The sequence below is a fragment of the Poecile atricapillus genome, chromosome 1 (genome assembly GCF_030490865.1).
Source record: "Poecile atricapillus isolate bPoeAtr1 chromosome 1, bPoeAtr1.hap1, whole genome shotgun sequence".
Lineage (NCBI taxonomy): Eukaryota > Metazoa > Chordata > Aves > Passeriformes > Paridae > Poecile > Poecile atricapillus.
The window spans coordinates 81914117-81938566 of NC_081249.1; the positions used below are offsets into that span (position 1 = coordinate 81914117).

A 24450-nucleotide genomic window follows, 5' to 3' on the forward strand; every position below is an offset into this window, starting at 1 on the left:
ACTGAGAATTTGGGGTTTGCCTCAGGGTTCTGCTCAACAGCTTAGCAGTATCCCAAAACCTGATGTCCTTATTACTGCCTATTCCATCAGGCCACTCTTGTCTACAATATCTTGCTACACATGAGGAGGAAACCAGCAAGTGCTTCATGATTTAGGCTGATGCAGGCAGGAGTGGTTTTCTACCCTGTTGTTTACATGCACCATGTGTCCCCCACCATTTGTGATTCTGCACTGCTCTATTGTCCTAATAATTTCTCAGGATTTCTCTGGGGTTTTTCTTCCTTGTGCCACCTAATATTTCTGTATATGACAGTCTTGTTCTCCCTGAAGTGATTTAACTCTTCTCCTTTACCAAAAGACACTGAAGCTTGTATTTGGACACATCATGCATGTAAACACATTTGTGAATCTAGTCAAAATCAAAAGAAAAGTCAGGCTTATCTATCCCTCCATAGAGCCAAAGAAATATTCCCTTTAGCTTGGCTAGAACTTTGTGAGGATCTTAACATGTTTTTGTGGGAAGAAGCCAATGTGCCAAACAAGCTGTTCTTTGGGGAGTTTTGCCTCATTCATCTTTTAAAAATCTGTTTTTCTCAGTGCAACAGAAACTTATTTGCAGATAAAACACATAAAGTCTCTAGAATATAGATTTTATTTATTTAATTTTTTATATGGAGGACAAATTGCTGCCCTGGAGGCTGACAAACTGCAGGAAATCATAATGAGTTGTCGACTAACTTTGGTTTAGAGTTGCACCACTGCAGTTTGAAATCACAGTGCAGGCGCTTGAGGAGTTTAGCAGTGCAGTTCTTCCTATGGATTAATTAATAAATCTCTGAAGACATTTGTCCAATGAGTTTTATTTATTAAGAAAACCTCCTGCAACACGTGGGAATGGTACAGCTTGGCTGCTTTTTGCTTGGGACCCTGTCACATCTTGCACCAGGGATGTTCTCACCAGGAAAGTGTTTACTTCTGTGGGATTAAAGTGTGCAGGATCAGATCCCTGTGGCACAGGGGCTTTGTCATGTTCCAGTTCTGCTCAGTCTTACGTTGGTGTAAATCAGAAGTCACTGAGAAGAATAATAGAAATGTAATCCAGTGAAAAAAAGTTACTTGCACAAAGCGAAAGAGTTCCTGGTAAAACCTCATTAATAGTAGGGACAAATTATGTTGTAATTGAATTAGAGGACCTCATTAAAGATAGTTCCCCCAGGAACTAAAACAAACAAAGTTGAGTTGCTTAATTATCTTTGTCTTGGAGTTTTTAATAGTGTTTCCAGGCTCTGTGGGAGAGGAAGGAAGAACAATATGAAAGGATTAGAAATCCATTTTTATATCATTTTGTAATGAAGGTGATGGCTGAGAGTGAGGGATTTTTTGAGCTAGTGACTGTGAACTCAGAAAGATGAATACACACTGTGAGAAGAGTTTGTAAATCACAGGCAACAGAATGTTTGCCGAGCAATAACTGCTGAGAGGACACAGGGGAGATTCTTTTCAGGTTTTAGAGATATCTCCCCCATATCCCAAAGCATCACAAGGTTAGGTTTTTCCTAAATTTAAGAGCACACATTCAAATTAAAGGTAATATGAAGCTGCAAGACTTTTGAAAGGAGAAAATAAAAAATTTCCCCTCTGATGTCCCTCCTTCATTTTTTTTTTGCAAATAATATTTTCAATATATCTTTTCCAGGGTAGAGTGCAGTGCCTGTCAGTCCATCTACACCAGGAGGAGAAGCTTGAGTAGCTGAGAAGGAGCACTGTGAAAAAGCTTATCAAGTCAGTTGGAGTCAAAAAGGTCACTGTAGGATCTGATCTCTGTAGAAAAATCTTACTTCATGTAGAAAATGGATGTTTGCTGCTGTTGCTCTCTGCTTCCCAGTCTGTGTGCAGTCTCAGTGGGGATTAGTTTAGCTTCTGGTGCTGACCCCTTATGGGAGGAACTTTCACTTGCAGATAGTCAAAGTACATCCCTACCATAAAACTGGACAGGTGCAAATATCTATGGGAAACACATGACAGGAAAAATCTGTATAGAATAAGCTTGTTAATTTCCCTGACTATTAGGTCTTCCCTAGCGTGGCTGTTAACATACTAATTGTAAAGGAGATGTAGATTAACTGCACCTGCTCTTGAAGCCTGCAGCGGTGATCCTTCTGTGTCTCTATTTCCTTGTGCCTTTCCAGCACTCTGCTCTAGTCAGACTAGGAAGATCCCAGTTCCAGGGACTGTTGCCAAAGGGTTGGAGATGTTCACTTGTTTACTCAGCTTAGAGACTGCCAAACCAGCTTTCACTTGCATGGATGAAGGATGTGGTCCCAAAAGTTTCCTGCAGCTGGAATCCCAGCATCACAGAGGGCAGTGGCCTGGGACTGTGTATAAACTGTGTGAACCTCTTGGTCTGGCCATACAAGAAGTCCCACAGCCCTCCCTGTGCTGTGGCTGCTCATTGCTCTCTGGAGCGCAGGGATATGGATAAATGCAGTAAGCCAAGGCTTTGCTCCAAAAAGATGCTAAGGAGCTGGAGATTATCTGAGCTACGCTGGACTCTGGATGTTCTACACTAGGTAAAGAATAATTCAGCCCTTGATTAGGCATCCATTACATTAAAAACAGTTTTCTGATACCATGGGAACTATCATTTGTGTCTTTATTCCCACCTACAGAAGGGTGATCTATAATGAGTAAATTATAAACACATATTATAAACACAAGTATAATTTATTATAATTTACTGTAATGAGTAAATTATAAAAACAAGCCTTGCCAGCATCCCCCCTGCTTGTATCCAGTCCTGAGTGAAACAGCCCCTTCTCACTGCTAGAAGGTTCAGGCAGTGATAAAACTAATCATTATCTGTGAATTGGCTTCACCCTTCAGTTTCCAAAATAAGTGGCTTTTATGGAATTGAACTGCAAAGAGGGACCTGTCACATAACAGACTTGGTGCTGTCAGCAATAAGAAACAGAAGCATTTGAGGTTATTTGCAGTAAGCCTTTTTCGGAACAAAACCCCTCACTTAGCTTCTATGTAGCGTGAAGCCTTGTGGGCAGCTGATATTTTTGCCTTTGTTTTTGGTTAGTGACATAGCATCTGCCCTCTCCATGCCAACTCCTTTCCAATACATTTAAAATTGAATTGGAGCACCTGGCTTCAGCTCTGCAAGGTTGTGCTCATCATCTAATCATTAGACCTTTCAAGACCAGAAAAAGAGAGATACAATATGGCTTTCAGGCAGTCTTTAAAAAAATCTAAGTCTAAAAGCTTTAATCTTAAACACAGCAATACCTCAGTGAATTTGAGCTTTTGATCTGGGGCAGAATGTGCTTCCAGATTCATTTCACGCTGTGCTGTTTCAGTGAATATAACCACCTCACCATGGGGTCCTGCTCCTAGGCCTTGACAGAAACTTCAGAAAGCAGACTTAATGTTAGAGCTGGCAATTTCTGTTCTGCTCCCAACCCTGCCACAGAGGCACTGGATGATGGACCAGCTCTGTACTGAGAAGTGTTTTGGAGATTTAATTTTTGGTTGTGAAAGCAGCAAGTTCCTCATCACACTGGATTGCTCCAGTATGAAGATGCTTATAGTGGTATAGCTCGTTCAGATAAATGCAGAACTGCAGCGAGTTAAAGATGTTGAGTGTCACTATTACCATGCTTAGCCTTGGGCTAGTAACAGCACAACTGTGGTTGTGTTTAAACAGTTTGAGCTGTTGGAGCAGTTTGAGCTGCTCCTGGTCTTGCAGGATGGTTGGAAATGTCATTCAGGCAGAGTTCAGTCTGGAAAACAAGAGCCATTCAGACTGTTGTTTCTGTAAGGCATTATGGTATTATTTTGTATGGAAATGAGCTGAAATACAGAAAGTTTTTCTTGCATTGGATGTGTGATCATTTGATGAAATACTAAAACCTTCCACTGTGTGGAAAACCGGTGAAAGGACTTTATTTCCTACTGAAAAATTATGACAGGATTTTCAGTGGTTGGATGCAGAAATGCCTAGGATACTGTTTTTGCTTTTTCTACCCTTTTCAGAAGAGTAACCACTGCTGGTTTACTGTGTTAGCTAGCTTCATTTCTGTTCTAGGGTATGAGCAGGGGTCAGGTCTGACACCCTGACTGGCCGATCTTCCATGTGCCTTTCTCTAGACAAGCAAGTAGAGTATTTACTGACAAATATTTCTGTCTCACATTATCTGTCCTGCATGTGCAAAGGTCACAGGAAGTAAATGGTTTGAAATTGTATTATTTTTTACCCATTCATTGTAGATAAACTTTGACATTCACAGTAGCTGTGTTTTCCCTGCTGATACAATATTGGCAATGTAAAGCCAAATTCTGACTCAGAGCTGGTGTCCAGTGTTGATCTTAGTCTAGTACTTCAGAAGTCTCCAACCTGAAGAACGCAGATGACTACAAGTTTTCTGATGAGAACTTGATACCTCTTTTTTAATTCAGAAATGATGACTTACAAAAACTCATTTATCTTGTGGGAATGTACTTCCCACATTTCTGCTTCCCACAGTTCTGCTATGAAACTCATTTGGGGGGAAGTTTCTCTTGTCCTGGAAGGAAATTTGGGTCAGAAATGTCAGGCATTTCAGCAGAAACAGGCATGTCCTGGGTACAACATTCAACAACAACCATGGAGACCTCTGTGCTGTTTCTGGGTTTGGAAGCAAAATTCTGGCCTCATGCCTCCTAGGCAGCTGCTAATTCCTCATCTGCTGGCTGGAAGAAGAACAGTTTCTCTCTGCTATGCTCTTAGAGCAAAGATTTTTGAAAATACTTTACTCTATTTTGATTCAGAGCAGAAAAAAAAATCTGTGAAAATGCTTGTGAGATAAAGATTGTTTTCAGCCATCCTGGAGGATGAATAGCTTCTAAAATATATGAAGACTTTTTCTTTCTTTTAATTTGCACTAGTGCACGTTTTACTAATGAAAGGAGAGTCACAGTGTGTATATACAGAGCATGGATCTGGCAAACAGGAAAATTGGTTTTGATCCTTCCCTCTGTCTTGGCACAGGTTCCTTGGCATTGCTGATAGTTTGACAAACATTTTTGCCAGCATCTGCACCACTTACATTTGAGTGGCTCTTCCAGCGGTTCATTCCCACAGCCATATGTTCTCAATGGCTGTTCTCAAGTTTGCCAATGCCTGTAGAGCCATCTGTGGTATCATCAGCCAGGGGAGCTTATCTGAGATCAAGTGATGCAGTTATTTTTAATCCAGGTACTTCCTCTTGATGATTAACCATGTGACTGCACACGTGCTCATACTGGCACAACCACTGGGATGGGAGGGATGGGAGCAAGCAAGAGGAGGGAAGGGAAGGTTGCCACAACCAGGTTCATCAAGATACCTTCTCAGTATCCAGTTTTTCCTCTGGCAGTGGTAACAGTTACTTGTCATAGAGAAATGTTAAATCCATGGTAGAAAACAGCAGTTTAACATCTCTGCAGCCATAAAGCTGCTCATTAATATTTTGTCAAGCATGTCTGTGTGCTTGAGTAGATGTAGTTCAATAATTACAGATTTTGAATGTTTCACTGCCAGCTGTTCATCAAGATATCTGTTACTCAGTTTGTTAGTTACAGGTGAAGTTTTCATTAGGATTTAAGCTCCCCAGACACTCCTGAAAATGCTTTCTGACGTCCTGCTGTCTAATCTGCTATCAGCATAGCAGAAATACCATTAATTAAAGACTGTTGAATTAATTTACCATTGCTGTTTACCAGGCTGAGTCCAGCACAAGGCAGTGCTGGTGGTCTGGAGTGTTAGCCCCTGCACAGGAGCAGGACATGCTCAGGCTTCTGCCTAGGAAGCATGACCTTGTCCTGTAAGAGCAGGGTCATCCTACAGAGTCTAGCAGCTGAGCTCCAGCTATGGGACAGTGTTGTTACAAAATAAGATTTGTGGCACTCTATGAGCTACTTGTATTTAAAACAAAAGGTTAGCACTGAGAAAGCATCCTACATGGCCTGTCTGTCTTCCACACCGCTAATATGCCATTAGTAAACTGTGTCTGGTGATAAACTAGTAGGTAACTGAAGTGGATGAGTTGGGTGTACTGTGCAGTACCCAAATATAAATCTTTGCTATCTGAAGAAGTCTCTATCTGAAGGTTAGCAAATGTGAAACTCATCAACAAGAAGGGCTGTGAGTATGATCCAGAGAACTATAGACCTGTCAACATGACCTTGGTGCTGGAGAAGGACATGGACATGGACAGAGTCATCTTGAGGGCTGTCATGCAACATGTGCAGGACAACCAGGCAGCATGTGTTTGTGAAAAGCAGGCCCTGCTTGACCAAGTTGATCTTCTTGTATGACAGTGACCCAGTTAGTGGATGAATTAAAAGCTGTGGATGTTGTCTACCTGGATTTTAGTGAAGCCTTTGACACTGTTTCCCACAGCATTCTCCTGGAGAATCTGGCTGCTCATGTCTTGGACAGGTGTATTGTTTGCTGGGTGAAAAACTGGCTGGATGGCTGAGCCCAGAGTGGTGGTGAAAGGAGTTAAATCCAGCTGCTGACTGGTCAGCAGTGGTGTTCCCCAGGGCTCACTAGTGGGGCCAGTCCTGTTTAACATCTTTATCAATGATCTACACAAGGGAGTGAAGTGTACTTAATTCATTAAGTTTGCAGGTGACACCAAGGTGGGTGGGAGTGTTGATCTAATGGAGGCAGGAAGGCTCTGAAGAGAGATCTGCACTGGCTGGATTGATGGGCCAAGGCGAATTGGTTCAACAAAGTGTAGTGCAAGACCAATGACATCCTGGCCTGTATCAGCAATGGTGTGACCAGCAGGACCAAGGCAGTGATTGTCCCCCTGTACTGGGCACTGGTGAGGTCACGTCTTGAGTCCTCTGTTCAGTTCTGGGCCCCTCACTGCAACAAAGACATTGAGGGGCTGGAGCGTGTCCAGAGAAGGGCAACAGAGCTGGACATGTGTCTGGAGCACAAGTCTGATGAGGAGCAATTGAGGAAGCTGGGGGTCTTTATCCTAGAGAAAGGAGGCTCAGGGGCCTCTGCTCTCTACAACCACTATAAGGTGGTTGTAGCCAAGTGGGGGTCAGTCCCTTCTCCCAGTGATAGGATAGGATAAGATGTGATAGATAGGATGAGAGGGGACAGTCTCAAGTTGCACCAAGAAGGGTTTGTATTGGATATTGGAAAGATTTCATGTGAAGTGTCATCAAGCATTGGAACAGTCTACCCAGGGAAGCAGTGGAGTCACCATACCTGAAAGTATTTAGAAGCCATGTAGATGTCATGCTTATGGACACAATTTAGTGGACTTGGCAGTGCTGGGTTAACAGTTAGACTTGATGATCTTGGAAGTCTTTTCCAGCTTAAATGATTCCATGATTCTACATGTGTTATGTGATCTGTAAAGGAGTATGATCGCTGTGCTTCCAGGAAGGCGATGGAAACTAGTAGGCATGAGCTAATGAGGTAATATAAAAAGAGTATGAAGTGGAAGAAACACTAAGTATATGTACACTGTGAAGTCAGAGACACTACAGAAATAAACCAAATTCAGATGGCAAGAGGGTGTGAGTCATTAAAGCACTACTGGTGTTGGACACCTAATACAGAAGCTGCAGGTCTGGGTGGTCTGGACCCCACACTTCCTGCAGGGCAGGACTGCTTCCAGGCCCACAGGGGCTGTATGCTGTTGCTTGCTTTCTTGGATATCCTAGCTGTTAGTGCATATTATGACATTTGAATGTGCCTTCCTTTTTTTCTTCCCAGGGAATGGCTTTTACACTTAAAGAAAGGCTACAGCTGGGAATTCATGGCCTCCTTCCTCCTTGCTTCCTGAGCCAAGATGTTCAAGTCCTTCGTGTGATGAAAAACTTTGAAAACAAGTCTAATGATCTAGACAAGTATGTCAAAAACATTTTATTTCCTCTCCCTTCCCCCTTTACCTTTCAGTTCTTTAAAGCCTCAAGGAAAAATTGTGGATTCTGCTTCAATGTACACAGTTCCTTCCCTCTGAATCACTTTTTTCCAGCGGTCCATATTCTCCAGCAGCAGAATCATAGAGTAGTTTGGATTTGAAGGGACCTTAAAGATCATCTACTTCCAAACCCCCTGCCATGGGCAGGAACACCTTCCGCTTGACTGGGTTGCTCAAAGCCCCGTTCTTGAACACTTCCAGGTCCGGGACATCCACAGCTTCTTCTCTGGGCAACCTGTACTACTGCCTCACCACACTCACAAATTTCTTCCTAATTTCTAATCTAAACCTACCCTCTTTCAGTTTGAAGCCATTCCCTCTTGTCCTATCAATACATGCCCTTGTAAAAAGTCTTTCTCCAGGTTTTATTTAGGCCCTGTTTGGGTACTGGAAGTTGCTAGAAAATGTCCCCAGCACCTTCCCTTCTCCAGGCTGAACAAGGCCAATTCTCCCAGTCTGTCTTCATAGGAGAGAGGTGCTCTGGCCCTCTGATCATCTTCATGACCCTCCTCTGGACCTGGTCCAGCAGATCCACTGATTTTACTTTTTTCTACCACTACATTACTGGAGAGTTCTGGTATACTTTGGGTACGAGAAAAAAGCAGAGCACTGAAAATAGAGTGAATTCATGTAGTTCATGTACCTATCTGTATGCTCCCGAATACATTCACTAAAACACTGAATAGAAGAACGGAAAAAAACCTGTCAGAATGTAGGAAAAAGTAGAAAGAAAACAGAAGCAATATCGTATCAGCTAATCTTTCTGAGTTTTCATTGCATCCGGTATTGTTCATCAGGGTTACTAATGGAAGATGCTGTTTGATTCCTGCTGTGATGGACAGCAGGGTTTGCATCTCCATCTCTTTCAGTTGCTGTTGATATGAGGCAGCAGGACTCTTACCCTGTAGACCAATTGCACTGGCCTTTCTGTGTCACAAATCTTGAAAATTATATATTGATAGCTGTGTGTGATGCCTTTTGATGCAAATTTCAAAATTCTAAGATTGTGCATGCTTGTGACGTCCAGCCCTGGAGTCACTGAGTCTTTGTGAGCTGTCACTGAGGATGGTGGAGCTGGCCAGGCCCTCTGGGAGATTTTGCTCTAAGTACCTACTCATGATGAAAGGAGTGTCACGGCTTGGGAGAACTGAGTGCATACTGAGTAAGTCAATGACTGCTTTTTGTGAAACTATGAACTACCATAAATACTGATATGTAACTATAAAACTGTTTTTTTATTGCTTTAAAGGTATATTGTTCTTATGACATTGCAAGACAGAAATGAGAAGCTTTTTTACCGAGTGCTGACCTCTGATATTGAGAAATTCATGCCCATAGTTTACACCCCAACAGTTGGCCTGGCTTGTCAGCAATATGGTTTGGCTTTCAGGAAACCACGGTGAGTGAAGAGACTGTGTTTGAATTATTTTCAGTTTCATGTGAATGTTTCTTTTGTATTGACACCATCTTTATGTGGGTGGCCCAAAACATCTAAAACTCAGTCCCTCATCAAAAAATGAACCAGCAAGCAGCTTCGTGTGTGTACACTTGATGATGAGTTGGGGAGTCGAGAATAGCTCTGACTTCTTCCTAAAAACAGTGAACAGAGTGGTTTTGTTCTCGAACAGTGCTGTACAGTCCCCAAACAGCTTGCTGAACTTAGGGCTGCACCCCTCCCCATCTGCTGCCTCAGGAGCACTGAGTGCCCTCTGCAATGCTGTTTTGCGTAATTGTTGGGTTTTGGATACATTGTGCTGATTTTGAACTTTTGTATGCACTTCCATAAACTACCCCACTAGAATCATCTTCATAGATGATGCTCTGCATCAGTGCCTCCCTCTCTGCTCAGAACAGTCACTGTATAAATTCATGCAACATTAAACACTCTGTACCATGTTGGAAGACCCCATTCTGCATAATTCTTTTTAATGATTAATGCTTTGATAAATCCCTTGTTAGCTTTCTGAAGTGCATTTTAACTTAGCCTGAAAATTCAATGGTGTGGTTCAGTTTTCTTTGCAGGCTTTTAGTTTTTTTTGTCCTTGAAATGTACCAGTAGTCAGATGAACATTTAAACTTTTGCTATATAAATTTGCAAAGTAAAGGAATGGAATAATATTATTTTCAAGGGATTTCACAAGCATGAGGTTTGACTGCAGTTTCAGCTGAGACTAGTGCCACCGATGGGGCAGCTGAGGTAAGTTCTACTGAGTCTAGGTCACAGGGAGTCCCTAAGGCATACCTCAAAGACATAAGGGCTGTGTAGACAAGATAATTAATAACATTTTATCTATAAGATTATATTGGCAAACATGTTTGCTTCCTGCTTGTCGTGAAAATTCCTAATAAAGCCAATGAATTCCTTCACATGAGCTGCTCCTCAGGATTGCTCTTGCACAGGCTTGTGTCTGTGCCAGGTAATTGTGTTCTGTGCCTTGATGTGCAACTAGTGGATCTGCTGGGCTGTGGTGAAGTCATTCGTCTCTCCAAGCCTTGATCTTATCCCCTCCTCCTCCTCAGTGTGTATGAGGAAACAAGAGAAGGATCTGCACTTTGTATAGGGAGGACACTAACTTCTGGGCATGAATAAAAGGGAGCAGAGATAATAGAGCCCAGATTGTGTCTCCAGGTGTTGAACTGTGAGCACTGTCAGGCAGAGAAGAGCACACTGCTGGTTCTCAGCTAATCAATATTAATGCAGCAACTGCTGATTCTCAGCTAATCAATATTCCTGCAGCAATTCTTGCTGTATACCCACTGTGTCATCTTTGCATTCCGGCTGCCTTTATCTTGCAATAAGTTAAAATAATATTGGAGAGCTTTGCTTCTTTTATTTTCCATCCACTGTTATCTTCAGGAAAGCAGGGATATCTGTCCACATACTGAACTCTTTCTGCAGTTGTTTCTGTTGGAGAATTCCCCTTCCTGTAGCTCATGTCTTTCTCATGTTTTAAATCCACATTATTTTACCAGTGTGATAGGAATGTCTGTTCTCATGGTCCAGCAGTTTTGCTGCTAAATTTGGGCTGCGTCTTTTCTGGACTCCAGCCCATGGCTTCTTCAGGAAAGAGCAAATGACCATGTCCTTGGTACATTTGGTTTCCTGGGATGAGGAGTTTGTTTCCCTGAAGATACAGAATGAATTTCGGCCTAGCTTCAGATTTGGTTGTAATCAAGGTTGTTTTAGCAGAAGAATGTTTTTGTTGTGAAAAGAAAAGAGCTCTTGTATCATGTAAAGTGATGAGATTAAAATGGGAAGTCTATGTACATGCTATTTTTTTTTCAATCTGACTCTAAGTGTCTTGGAGTATATATTTTCTGTGCTGGAGCATATTACATACATTAGGAGTTGGCCTGAAAGACACATAATTCCAGGTAGGATGCCAATACTTCTGCTAAAATCTCCATTTTAAAACCCCACATTGTGCTCCAACGTGGATGGATGTGCAAAAACACAGCTTGTTGTGCTGTCTATCTGTGGCCACAGTGGCAGCAACCTTTAGACACAATTAGCTTTTTACCTATGCTAGGATCTTTCTCAGCCCATTAGTGCTTAGCTTGAAGGTTGCAACTAGTGCAGCTTGAAGGTTGAGCCTGGAAAGATTACAGTGCACTTTAACTTGCTTACAAAGCAGCTCTTGTACACCAGCATCTAAAAACAGTCCTGGGATATCCAGAAGGGCTCCTCTCAGAATCATTTCTCAGAGCACATTTTTCTATGTTTACATGGCTGCAGGTTTTGTTTGTCAGATACTGTTGTTGTAATTGCAGTAATCAATCCTTCTTTTTCGCTTTCTTAGTCTTTATATGCAAACCTTTAAAGGGTAAACATCTCTAACCTGCACTTTTATGGGGCCAATGGACAGAGTTCTCCTTCCAGGTCAGGGCTCCAGCATACTCCCTGCTAGCAGATTTATCTGCTCCAAATGGAGCAGATAAAGACACCTGGTGTTCTTCTCTTTCAAAAAGCTATCCAGCTAACAGTCTAAATGAACAGGCTTTCTATATTTAACAGTAGAAAAGAGCTACTAGGAACAAAAACACTTGCAAGCATTCAACTCTTCTCATGCTTATCTATGATGCCCACAGTTTCCCCACTTCTTCTGGCGGGCCAGGCATAGCTCCTGATGCCCCAGCAGGTTCTCTGCCTTCCCCAAACTCCTACTGCCTTTCTGTACTAGTTGCTTAAAATTCTTCAGACAGGATTTCTTTTTTTCCATTGACCTCAGACTTCTTCCTATGTGATTAAGCCTCAGAGATTTAGAATTACTGAAATGGAGGTGGAACCATAAAATTTATAAAAAATACATCCAGGCACTGTTGCCTAAGAGCTGTGAAGTTTTTGCTGGAAGGTGTCTGTGTTTAATACATTTTTCCTATCTTGTTTTCCAGCCAGCTCCCTGGTGATTTAACAATATTTGTTTATTTAAAGCCATGTAATAAGCATTATAACCTTCAGGCTAAAGTACAGCTTGATTTTGTATTTTGAATTTTTGAAATAAGAAATATAAATTATTATGCGATTTGTAAGTACAGGTTAAAGTACTAAACAGTAGCACCTCTTTTGCAGTAATGATTAAGGGCCCTGTTAAAATCTCTCTTCTGTGATCAAAACATGTTAAATAAGCACAAATGAAGAGTAACACATCCAAAGAGAAGTCTTCTATGCACAGGTCCTGCCTGCAGCTGTGGCCAGTAACAGGAGGAGTATAGGACTAGGACAGGCAAACATGCTCACTTCTTGGGCACTTCTCAGGTTATGCTCCTCCTCATTTTGCGTCTTGCAGTTGCAGTTTTGTTATGAAAATCCATTGGTCTCTTTGACTCACAAGTTCTGTAATGGTGGTGAGGGGACCCAGATGTATCCACAAAGGATTTGACTGAAAATAGAGTCCCAAGGTGACAAGACCTGTTTCATCTAAAGAATATATCTGTTGCAGTGTATGATGATCAAGGGTGATCCAGACTTAAGGGAGATTTCTTGCAGAGTTGTACAGCTTCAGATCCAATGTCTGTACACGTGCAGCTTTGCAGTCTGTCTCCTGCAATCCATCCCTGGCATCCTTTCAACTCCTCCCTCCCACCACCCCTGTGCCTCCACAGATGTCCGTGCTGCCGTGTAGTGATGGTTCAAGAATAAATCTGGGCAGATCCAAGTCCTTTTTGGGCCAGACTGGCAGTAATCCAAATAGCCAGTTTACCTGGACAGGAGCTGTGCTGATGTGGTGAAGCAGAAGCAAGCTGCTCAAGGCATGGGGGGCCAGGTTTGCTTATGTTCAGCAGCAGTGATAACAAAACTGGCTTACCTATCCTAGGTAGTAAGGAATATGGGCCTTGGAAGTGTTTGCTTTTCAAAGCCCAGGAACTCCTTATCCTAATTGGAAGTTTATCAGAAGTAAAGAATGAAATGTAACAGAGCAGGGCTTGAAACTTTGAGACACTAAATGAAGGAAGGAAGGAGGAATCTTCGTTCTTTGATCCCATTAACAGACAGTCACCATTTCCTTAGGAAATGCTTCTACTACCACTGTAAGCCTTCAAACTGTGGTTGAGAATCCTTTTTGCTTTAGAGTAAGGATACAAAGTCTCTACCAAAAACAAGAGTGTAGTAGTATCTTGATTTTTTATTTTTCCTTTTTTGCTCTTTTTTTTTTTTAATGTAGAATGCACTTAGTGAGTACCATGGGGGTACTTATGGAGCACAGGACTGAACACGTGCAGTGCTATTTAAAAGGTATGTTTTAAGTCCGAGGATCTCTTTTAATTGTGGCAGTATCTTTGAAAGGGACTATACGTCTTCACAAAGAGATAGTAAAGAGGAAACTTAGGGCATGGAATCAGGGTTTTATTTCTTCTGTGATAATGATGGATAGTTTATTGCAGTGGCATAAGACCACAGTCTCTCAAGACTAGTTAATTCATAAACATAGTGGTATTTAATAGTATAAAGTTGTCAGCTGCTTCTCAAAAGCTTTTGGCATCCTCTGAGAATACAACTGGAAAAGGTGGTTATATCACCATTGGAGAAGGGTTATGGGGACAGAAAAAACTTGCCTAAGTTCACTTCTTTTTTTTCCTACAATGTAAATATCCTTGAGAACTGCTTGCAGAACAATGCAAAACATTTTGGGATTAGGCTGAACCTGGAGAAAGCTAACAGGATGCAGATGGTGTGAAAATTAAGTCTGACAGAATAATGATCTGTGTCTCTGATGAAAAATGAGTAAATGAAACATCAGTCAGTCTGCAGAATTGTCTTGTCAGCAGGTCTGGTTCTGATGAGTGACCTTTTTTTGTGCTGTCTGAGCAGTAGAAGGGAAAGTTACCTGTCATTTCTGGACACTTGAAGACCAAACCAAATGGAATTAGAGCAAAAATGTAAATCCTATAAACTTGTTCCTAACCACAGAATTGTCTCCATTCCCTCTTCTATAAAACATTGGAGATCAGAAGTGAGTGGGAAGACTGGGGTTTGGATTTTTGTATTTTTGTCCTCCTGAAAGTTTGTTTTGAAACCCCTTTAGATAATCTCTACTTGTAAAAACTCCAGTCGTTGTAACTTCTCTTGGTGCCATCAGCCTAGTTCAGCCTACTTCCAGAGGCAGCTGAAGTCAGTGCATGAGAAGAGGAATGTGTTTAACAATGTGTTTAGGTAACATTGGCCCAGACATGCAAACTGACTGAAGGGGAGGGAATGTCCATGGAAAGTCTCACAGAGACCATGTGTAGTCAGGAAGCCCTGAAGAGGCTGTCAGGGCACATGCAGGGACAAGGTTATTGAATGAGGGGGTGAAAACCACAATTGGAATAGGTGAGGAGAAAGTAGTTCATGCAGAGGGAGCCCAAGGCTGCTGAAAATGGCTGTTTGGAACTTCTGAGTTCTTCTCAACTCTGAGAACTTCTGATAGAAGAGCTGGTGTATTGGTCCTGCTCAGATCCATGCGGGCTGGGGAATGGAACAGTGTTGGTCTGAGGCTATAACACAGTTTCTGCATTGCAGTGAGTGAAAAAGGGAGTGAAAAAGGGCTTAGCTCTGTGTTTTCATTAGAAAACAGTCAGTGCTCCTTGTTCTGTATCTCTAGACTTTCTCTCTCTTCCTTGCATTTCCTAAGAAAAATGTGTATGCACTGGCTCTAACAACCATGAGAAACTTTTATGGGCATGAATTAAAATGTCAGGCCCACAGAAGTTAACAGAAAATCTCATGTTAATTTATGAAGGTCATGCTTTCTGCTCCTGTCAGAGGTGATTTAAGTCTGTTGAAATTCCCTGATTTACCAGGAGGATCTCAAAGGAAGAGGTGGAGTTGTCCAAAAGAAAGAGGTTGACCTGGTGAAGGAAATACAACAGAATGTGTTCTCCTTTGATCTGGCATAAATCTATGCTGCTGACACAAGTAACAACTCCACCTCAAACAAAAAATGCCAGAGACAGGGAGGAGGGAGAAGAATTATTTAGAATAATGAATACCAGGATGTAAATTTGAGGGGAAATGATGCTGACTGTCATGAAAACCTTGGACAGCAGTATCCATTGGGCTGGGGAACAGCCATAGAAAGCCAACCATATCCTGGGCTGCATCCAAAGCAGAGTGGCCAGTAGGGCAAGAGAAGTGATTATCCCCTCTACCTGCTCTGCTCTGGTGAGACCCACCTGGAGGCCTGTGCCTGGCTCTGGGCCCCCAACACAAGAAGGACAAGAACCTGTTGTAGAGAGTTCAGAGAAGGCCACTGAGACACTCAGATGGCTGGAGACCCTCTCCTGTAAAGACAAGCTGTGAGAGCTGGGGCTGCTCAGCCTGGAGAAGGGAAGGTTCCAGGGAGGGATGCCTTATAGCACCTGCAGTACCAGGAAAGCTGGAGAGGCGCTTGCATGGAGGCATGTGGTAATAGGGTAAGGAGCAGTGGTTTTAATCTGAAAGAAGGTAGGTTGAGATTAGATGGAAGTATTTTACTGTGGGGGTGATGAGGCACTGGCATAGGTTGCCAGGCGAAGCTGTGGATACCCCATCTCTGGAAGCATTCAAGTCCAGATTGGATGAGGCTCTGAGCAGCCTGGTATAGGGAAAGGTGTCCCTGCCCATGGCAAGAGGTTTTCCATGGTAAGATTATCTTTAAGGTCCCCTTCAGACCAAACAGTTCTGTGATGCTATGATTCTACGACCTAGTTATGGAAGAATTCATATAAAAGCTGCTGCTATTTTCTGTATTTGCTGCAATTTATAGCAGAAGTTAGATTTTTTTTTAATAGGTGGATTCACTAAAAGTATACCAAATCATATTTCATTTATCTGGAAGCTGATTTCTCTAGTATTGTGAAAATAGTCTTTCTTTCCTTTGTCAAACTTTGTCCTAATTCTGTGTTCATTCTTGGGGCTCCCTGCAGTGTACTTTAAAAGGGAAGGTGTGGGTCCTGGAAGAATTTGCACAGCACAGGAAGGAAATATAATCAGGGTAGGACTTAATTTAACTTCCCAGGGGTTTTTGATCCCACCTTAACCTCTGCACTATCAAGTAAAACAGAATACATTGTGTGCTTAGCAGTGAAGCAGATAAGAGCTCCTTGGTCAAAATCAACTGAGCAACAGCACTGATTGACCATCTCAGTGTGTTTTTCTTTGTAATCCTGTAATTTTCCAGTTACTAAGATACTTCCAGGATCCAGCACACAGTCAGGTGCAGAACTGAACCTCCAAAAATGCAGAGGAAAATCAGGGCCAAGTCAAATTTTCCTACACTTAAAATTGTTTTTGAACAAAGAATATCAAGCCCCTTGAGCATAATGAGCTTAAATGCAACAAAGGTTACTGAATTTGGGAAATGCTGACACTTGCTGGTTGGTTGAAATCCCTGGATGGTGGAAACTTATGTCTTACCTCAATGCCTGGTCTTTACCCAACTGCATCTGTAAATTTATTTGTGGGAGACAGAAGGCACTCTGGTCTTTCCCTCTCCCTCCTGCACATTAGCAAGAAGGGAGATCTGGGATAAGCCAGAGTCAGATACCATACTGCAGACCTGCTCTTACCCAGTCCTTGGCTCCAGCAGCATGATCCAGAGACAGACCTTCTTGGAGGTCCTCCTAAACAGTATTGAAACACTACTACTGGAAAGAATACTGGGAAATTTGGGGTTGTCAAGTTTTAAAATACAAGGAGGATTTAATCGTTGAATTATGCCATTTATGCTATGGCAATTCTCTGGTTCAACCAGAGAATCCAGTCCTGAGAATACAATAGGAAAAGCAGCTCTTGACAAGCCAAGAGCAACATGGGTTTATTTGCCTCTTGCCTTAATCCTAGAATGTGGATATCAGAGATCCACTGGGGACCTGATTCCAACCCTCTGCCTTTTCACATTGCTGCATAATGACCAGTAACAATATGTACTGAGTTGGTCTTCCTCCATCAACTTCCCCCTGGAGATAAAGAAAGGATATTTATTCTTTAGGCTGATGCCTGACTAGCAGAACAAATAAATCTGGGATTCCTCCTGCGTTCTGTAGACTGTCCCCTAACATTTTGTATCTGTGAAACCTTATGTTCCTTTCCACATCCCCTTCATCTTTTTTTCGTGTCCACCTGTGCTTCAGCATAGCCACCTACACCAGCTTGTGCTCCTCCCCTTCCCTCACCTCTTCCTCAGGGAGCAGTGAGCACAGTTTTCAGTGCTCTGCTTGCTGTTCCCTTGATTTTCTATTTGTGCCTTTTTTATCCTGCCCATAACCATTCTGGTTTTTCATTTGGTTTCCTCTACAGTCACCTTTTTTCCTCCATTTCTCTGCCTTCTGCTTCTGCTTATTCATGCAGCCCAGGAAAGCTTTAAGGCTTTGCTAGCAAGGGCTGAGCAGGTACTAAAGTACTACATGCACTGCTGGGAAACAGCACATGTTGTGGGCAGCTGCAAACTGTGTTTTTGGGCAGCTGTCAGAATAATAGTCTGAGTAAGGTCTATGTTCCCCTCCCCAGAGTGGTGAGGACATGAACCCCTTTATCTCAACAGTAATTTTCATAAAAGGGTATGGGAACAAACATCTTTGAGACCTTTGCCTTTCTGATAAATTTGTTGAAATGAGCTAGCAGGTAAGAGAAGACACAGTATAATTGCCCTTTTCCTGGGGAAGAAGAAAAACAAAGCTGCTAAAAATAATGGTGGGTGTTAATAATTTGGCAGATAGGAGATGGATCCAAAAGGTTTGCTTTAGGCTGTGGTCTGCACCTTCCTGATGTGGCAGGGGTTGGACTATGCCAAAGCATGGGGAGAGCTACAGCTTGCACTCATATGTGCTCACTTAAATCTCTCTGTTCCTGATCTTTGGCAGTTTCCTACAGCTTAGTACCTTTCAGTCCCTTGGGATCATGGAGATTTCCCAGTGTGGGTTTAGGGGTGTTGTGTGGATACTGAATCTTTCATTATTGTACCTTGGAGCCTGCATCTTCTGGCTTTGACACTGAATTTTGGGTTTCCTACCTAAAATATATGATGACAATGTTAAGGACATTTATAGTAGTAATGAAGTTATTCCTGTTGCAGATCATTTGAAATTAAATCTCTTACTGTATTTAAATTATACATGTATTGCCTTTAAGTCTCTCTATAGATTTCACTAATAGTTGATTGTACTTGCTTTCTTTTATTTTTTCATTCTTACCTCAGGGTACTGGTCAGCAGCCTACAGTTTACAAAGAAAATTACCTAAAACAATGAAAATTTCTTGGCCTTTATTATAAACAAATCTGAAAAAAAATTAGCTGATGAATCATCACAGAGATTTTGTCCAATCTGATGATTAATTGTACTGTATTTAGACAAATCAGTTCATGCTAGCACATACTTTCTCTCCAAAGTCTGTAGCCCACAGGCATTTGTAATCTCAAGCTCCCTAAAACAGCCAAGCAATTTCAAAGTTTATTTTGTTGTTCTGAAGCCTTTTGTCCTGTTCTGGCAGAGACCAGAACCAAAAAAAGTCAACAGTGGGGGTGCAGCTGGTGGAAATGTCCCTAAAGGCTCATATTGCTCAACCTGTCAATTTTTAACATGAGTTTTGAAAGTGAAAATAAATAAAACCAAATGTAGGCCCTTACTGTAACCACGTTTTATTTCATCTCTAGCACAGACTGGCCTTAAATCCAGAGTGGCTCCTCCAGCCAGTTCCTCTGGCACAGCAGTGAGTTTTCTGTGGTTAGTACACAACAAAAGCCAAGTCCATCAGCTGGTCCCTCCTTCACGTGTGTCCCTTCTGCAACCTTGGGCAGCCAAAAAACCTACCAGTCAGCTGGGCTGGGGGCATAATTCAGCCAGACTGCAAAGAGCACAGAGCAGCATGCAGCAGGCAGTCAGCGTCCTTCCACCCTGACAAGCCAACTTGGTTTTTCATTTCCTGAGTGTGAAAATAATTTTGACATGTGGATTTCAGTGTTACTCTGAGACAGTCCTGCACTAGGTTTTCAGAGAGCATCACACCTTTGTGTAAGGAATGGCTGTGATCACTGCAGAAGGTCAGCTTGTGCCATGCCTGTCAGAACTGTTTTCTGTTCAACCTTATAACTCACTGTAGGTTTCTGGCTGCTGTCTTACAGCTTTTTTATGGCTGTCCAACGGCAGCCTGGTGCAGGCTGGGATGCTGGCAAAGATCTGACTCATCTCTTTTGTTTGTTGCTTTTTTAAGCAATGATTTCCCATGGACTTCCTATGTCTTCTAAGGGAAGTCCAGGCCAAATTAAGTTAAAATGCTCAAGGACTTTTATGTGAGTAGAATTTCATCACCTTCAGGTTATAAGTGGAGACACTTAACCTTTATTAATATTCCAAGAATGAGCCATTCCTATCCAGATAAAAACACTTACTCATGACGCCTGCTTGTCTGATACAAGTATTGGGAATATGTGCATTTTCTTAATGTTAACTTACATGGTAGTTTCTATCGTCTCCTTGCTTGTGGAGCAAGTTCCCCTCATAGCACCCAGACTAGAAGTTAATAAGTGCAAAGAAAATTAAACAAAGCCTGAGTTTTGTTACCTTTAGTCTTGCAGTTCACTGAACTGGTATGGCAGCACACACAAAGGAGACAGACTCCTTGGAAGGACCCTTCCTTGGCTGGCTGAGAAGTAACTTAGCTACCATTTTAACCTACTTCCCTCCATCAGTTCCTCTTCTCCAAACAAGCACTTTTATAAGGCAAAGCCTGGTAGCCCATTAAAGAAGACACCTCTTTTCTGAATAAAGAAGGCTGATGGACTGATCTCTGTGCAGAAAGCATGTGGAACTTGCAGCTGAGGTTTTTTGTGTTCTTCCCACTGTATACCAAACTCTGAGCAAGGTCAGGTCAGGCTTGACCATTGTAGTGCCAGTAAATATTGGATAACATTGTTACATTCCTCCCTTACTGAGCAAGTATCTTATTCTTCGGAGAGAAGTCCTCTGGAGGAGTGAGCGAGGGGAAGGATGATGCTGCAATAGTTGAGTGAATTGCTTGCGTTTTTCAACTTCTGTCAACTTAGGAGCTTTTGAGGTCCTTCTGGTGGTATCTCTTTTCCTCCACAGATTCTAAAAATGCAATCATTTTCAATTTCAGCTAGTAAGGGAAGTTCATGCAAATCAAATAGTGATGTTCTTTTGCTTCATGCTAGTATATGTATCAGTGATCCAGTGCCATCATTTGCTCTGCTCTTTTGTGGGTTTTGACCAGTGTGGTGTGACTGCTGGTGAGTATAATTGCTGACTGCTACTCATATATGGTAAGTGTAAAGAGGCCATTAATTTTATAGATGTAAACAGGTAATTGAAGTCAGGAATGCTGCCCAAACCCACAGCACAGAACAAGATTGGAAGAAGAGCACAGTAGTGGCTTTTACATGGTTTTACATGGAGCTTGATGAAGCAAAGGCATTGATTGCATTTGATTGCAGTGGATTTCTGTTTGATTTCACGTCAGGGGCAGCAGTGGGGCAAGACTACACCAGGAGGTTGCAAACATAACCACAGGAGCGTTAGTAAGTGCCAAGGGAAAGCCATTAGAAGAGGGAGAGAGAGACTTCTGGGTAAGAGGGAAGTGAGGAGAGATTTAGAGCTGTGAGGAAAGATTGGATAATGTTTTTCACTCCCCTCTGTGCTTTAGGGAATGAACATTCTCTGTAAACAAACAATAGCTTTAGAGATAGCACTGCTGGCTTCAGTCTTTTTTCTAATGGGAAATAGTTCACAAGTCAGCATTACTAACCAGGACTGTCAGAAAGGGGAATACTACTTAGCCCTTTTAAAGAAGTAACTTGGTATTGAATTAAAGGATTAAAGCACATTTCTTTTTTCTAGTATCTGAGACATGCTAAAAAGAATTCCTTCCCAAATAACTAAAAGAATCATGGAATTATGAAATAGTTTGGTTTAGAAGAGACCTTAAAGAAGATCTAGTTTCAACCTCCGTGGCATGGGCAGGGACACCTTCCACTAGGTCAGATTGCTCAAAGCCCCATCCAACAAGTCCCCAAACTCTCTGAGCAACATGTTGCAAGTGCCTCACTATCCTCACAGAAAAGAATTTATTTCTAGTATCTGATCTAAACCTGCCCTCTTTCAGTTTGAAAGCGCTGTTATCCCTTATCCTATCATTACCTGTCCTTGTAAAAAACATTAATGTTATTCCAAAAAGCCATCAGCAGTATCTAGTATCACTTTCTCTGGCCATCAAATATGCCATATTTTCTTTGTCTCTGAACTTTTTCTATAATGTATATATCATATCATATCATATCATATCATACAGTAGTTAAGGGATTGTTAAGGGACAGCAGAATGCCATCAGGAGTCCAAGATCTAACCAGTACTGGGGGTTAGAGCAGGATTCTTCTTATGAATCACATGGTACAGTGTATCTTTATAAGTCCTGGAGTACTGCTGTGAGCTCAGTCAGGATAAAATCAGAAAAGAAAAGATAATGTCCCTGGCTTAGGGATTACAAAAGATCCTGTGGGTGAATATACTCAAGCCCTTTGATGGATTTTGCAGTGACCTGCAGTTTGCTGGATCTTGCAGTCCAGTTCAGGCAGTTTGACTGGACTTGCTGACGTCCAGACAGAAATACTGCCTCGGTGACAAATTAAGAAGCTGTAACTCTCCTTGAAGTTTCCTGGACTCTTACAGATGTGCTCAGTGGCACAATAAAATCTAGTCTGACTTCCACCTTAACTAATAGCAGCTGTAGTGAAACCTGTGACATTAATGGACTGAATATGAGACTGCAGCTCTGATACCCTAATGAATGCAGGTTGAAGCACTCCCCACTTTTAATTACCCCCACAAAGCTAACAGCTCTCTGAAGGTTACTATTTAACCAGGAATAATGGTACAGCATCTACTTTCTGGGTTGAAATTGCTGAGGCAATTAATTTTTACTAAGCTCTAGTTTGTGTAGTTTTGTCCCCATGCATGACTGAACCCATGCAGAATGGCAGGTTCTTGGGAACAGGTGAGTTTTCTGGTCTGGAAAAACATTGTGTCTCTGCCCCACACAATGCCTGTGTTACATGACTTGATCAAAATTGCTTACATTTTTAGCTTTACATTTTAATTGAATCCTTGTTATTGAGTGCCAAGGAGATTAAAAGAAAGCTGCATCATTTGTTTCTCTGAAGCAATTTATCAACTGTAATACCAAGGGTGTTGGAGCAGACATGATGATAAAGGCAGAATAAAGGTGATAAAGGTTGATGAGGTTTCATTTCTCCTTCAGAAGGCTTAGGCTACATCTTTTCAAGCTGTAAATCAAGTTAATTTCTTTTGTTGCCACTTGGATGTTTTTTTATTTACTACTGGTCCACATAGGCCATTCTGTTCCTCTTAATATTCAGAGCTCTAGCTTTCTGTTCTCAAAGACTCAAATAAGCTTTTGTTCCTGTTACCCCTCCTATAATCATGGAATCATAGTTGTGATTGGTTTGTGTTGGAAAGGATGGGAGATTATGTAGTACACCCCCTTGCCATGGACAGGGACATGTTCTACCAGACCATCTTGCCTGAGGCCATCCAACCTGGCCTTGAATATCTCCAGGGAAGGAGCACACACAGTTTCTCTGGGTGACCTGTTCAAGTGCCACACCACCCTCAGAGTGTTTGTGTGTCCTTGAGACAAACCTGGCTGCTACTCTTCCCTATTCTCTCATCAGCAAGACTTTTGCTGAGTTCATTTTGTGGAGCTTGTTTGTTCCTTCTGCCTTGCAGAAGGGATTTTTGGACAGATAAACCCTCTGCCATTTTGGGGCATGTTTATTTAACTAATTGGCCAGCTCGTCTCTGTGGCTAAGTTGTTGTCAGGAGGGAGACCACAAAACGAGGACATACCTGTGACCCCTGACTCTAAATGTGTCTGTTTCCCTTTGTTATCTCAAAATCTCAAAACTACCATGAATTTGCTCAACTGCCTGTCAGAATTGGTCATTGCATATTCCATGTGCGAAGGGATTTCCAGCTCACTACTAAAAGGATCCCCTTCTGAATGCTTGAACACCTAATGGGAGACCACAGAGCCTCAGCAAGATTCAGGAACTTGCTTCAGCTGGTTGCCTAAAGGCACTGGAAAATTAGGTGTTTTATTCAACCTGGGCCCTTGGCTCTCAGATTCAGCATTAGTGACATACAAGTCTTGCTTAGATACATGTCTGCTTCCTGATGTGGTTGTGTCACTGAGAGGTCACTTTCCCCACATGGATCACCATTTCTGCCTCTCCTGATGGTTTCCCTTGCAAAGCTGGTAGTGCCATTAGGGTGTTAGTCTAAAATAAGCCATCTGATTTTGCCTGAAGTGAAGTAAGGAGAAATTAGCATCAAATACATAATATTAAAGAAGGGAACACAAATTCTGAGAGGGCTGTCTCTCCATGCTTGGTTCTCAGTCACCAACCAGACTATCTAAGCCAAGCCAATCTGATGACAACTGTGAGATTCCTGCTCTCACAAGGAGTATAGTGAGGCTAGTCATCAGATCTTGGAAGACCCAAGCTGAGCTCTCTCTACTGGCAAATCCCGAGCAGGGATTGAAGACCAGCCCACTGCCTTCCCGATTCAAGGGTCAGAATCAAGGGGCAGCTGCCTTCTCCACTTTTATATGAAGCAACTCTCAGTTCCATTGAGCTGCACAACCAGCAGTGGGTAGACAGTTGGGTTTCAGCTTCTGCTGTGAGCTCAGGATGTTTTTCAAAGGTTAAATGGCTGGTGGACTCCCCTCAGTACTGAAGAGATATGAATGTATGAGGCACACGGCTAGACACTTAATAGGTGTCTTCATTATGTATGGAAAATGTTACCTTCAAACAATAGCGTTCTTCCTAAAAGCATATCACAACCTGAAATATATGCAGTGATGTTACTAATTTGCACTTTTAATTCCCAGTTAATAACTGCTTTCTAAACATAGATGGCAGCAATACAGTACTCCCTTTTTATGAAGATTGACGTCTGTGAATAGTGTCTTTGAGGCAAGCCAT

The 24450-nt window shown here is 42.1% G+C and overlaps 1 protein-coding gene across 1 annotated transcript in view; it reads left to right on the forward strand.

Moving 5' to 3' along the window:
- Positions 1-24450, forward strand: part of ME3 (malic enzyme 3) — a 118402-nt gene that overhangs the window by 57012 nt on the left and 36940 nt on the right. The window contains exons 2-3 of the mRNA XM_058862278.1: positions 7766-7899; positions 9223-9372. Of these exons, the coding sequence (XP_058718261.1) occupies positions 7766-7899; positions 9223-9372 (284 nt within the window). The remainder of the gene's footprint in view (positions 1-7765; positions 7900-9222; positions 9373-24450) is intronic.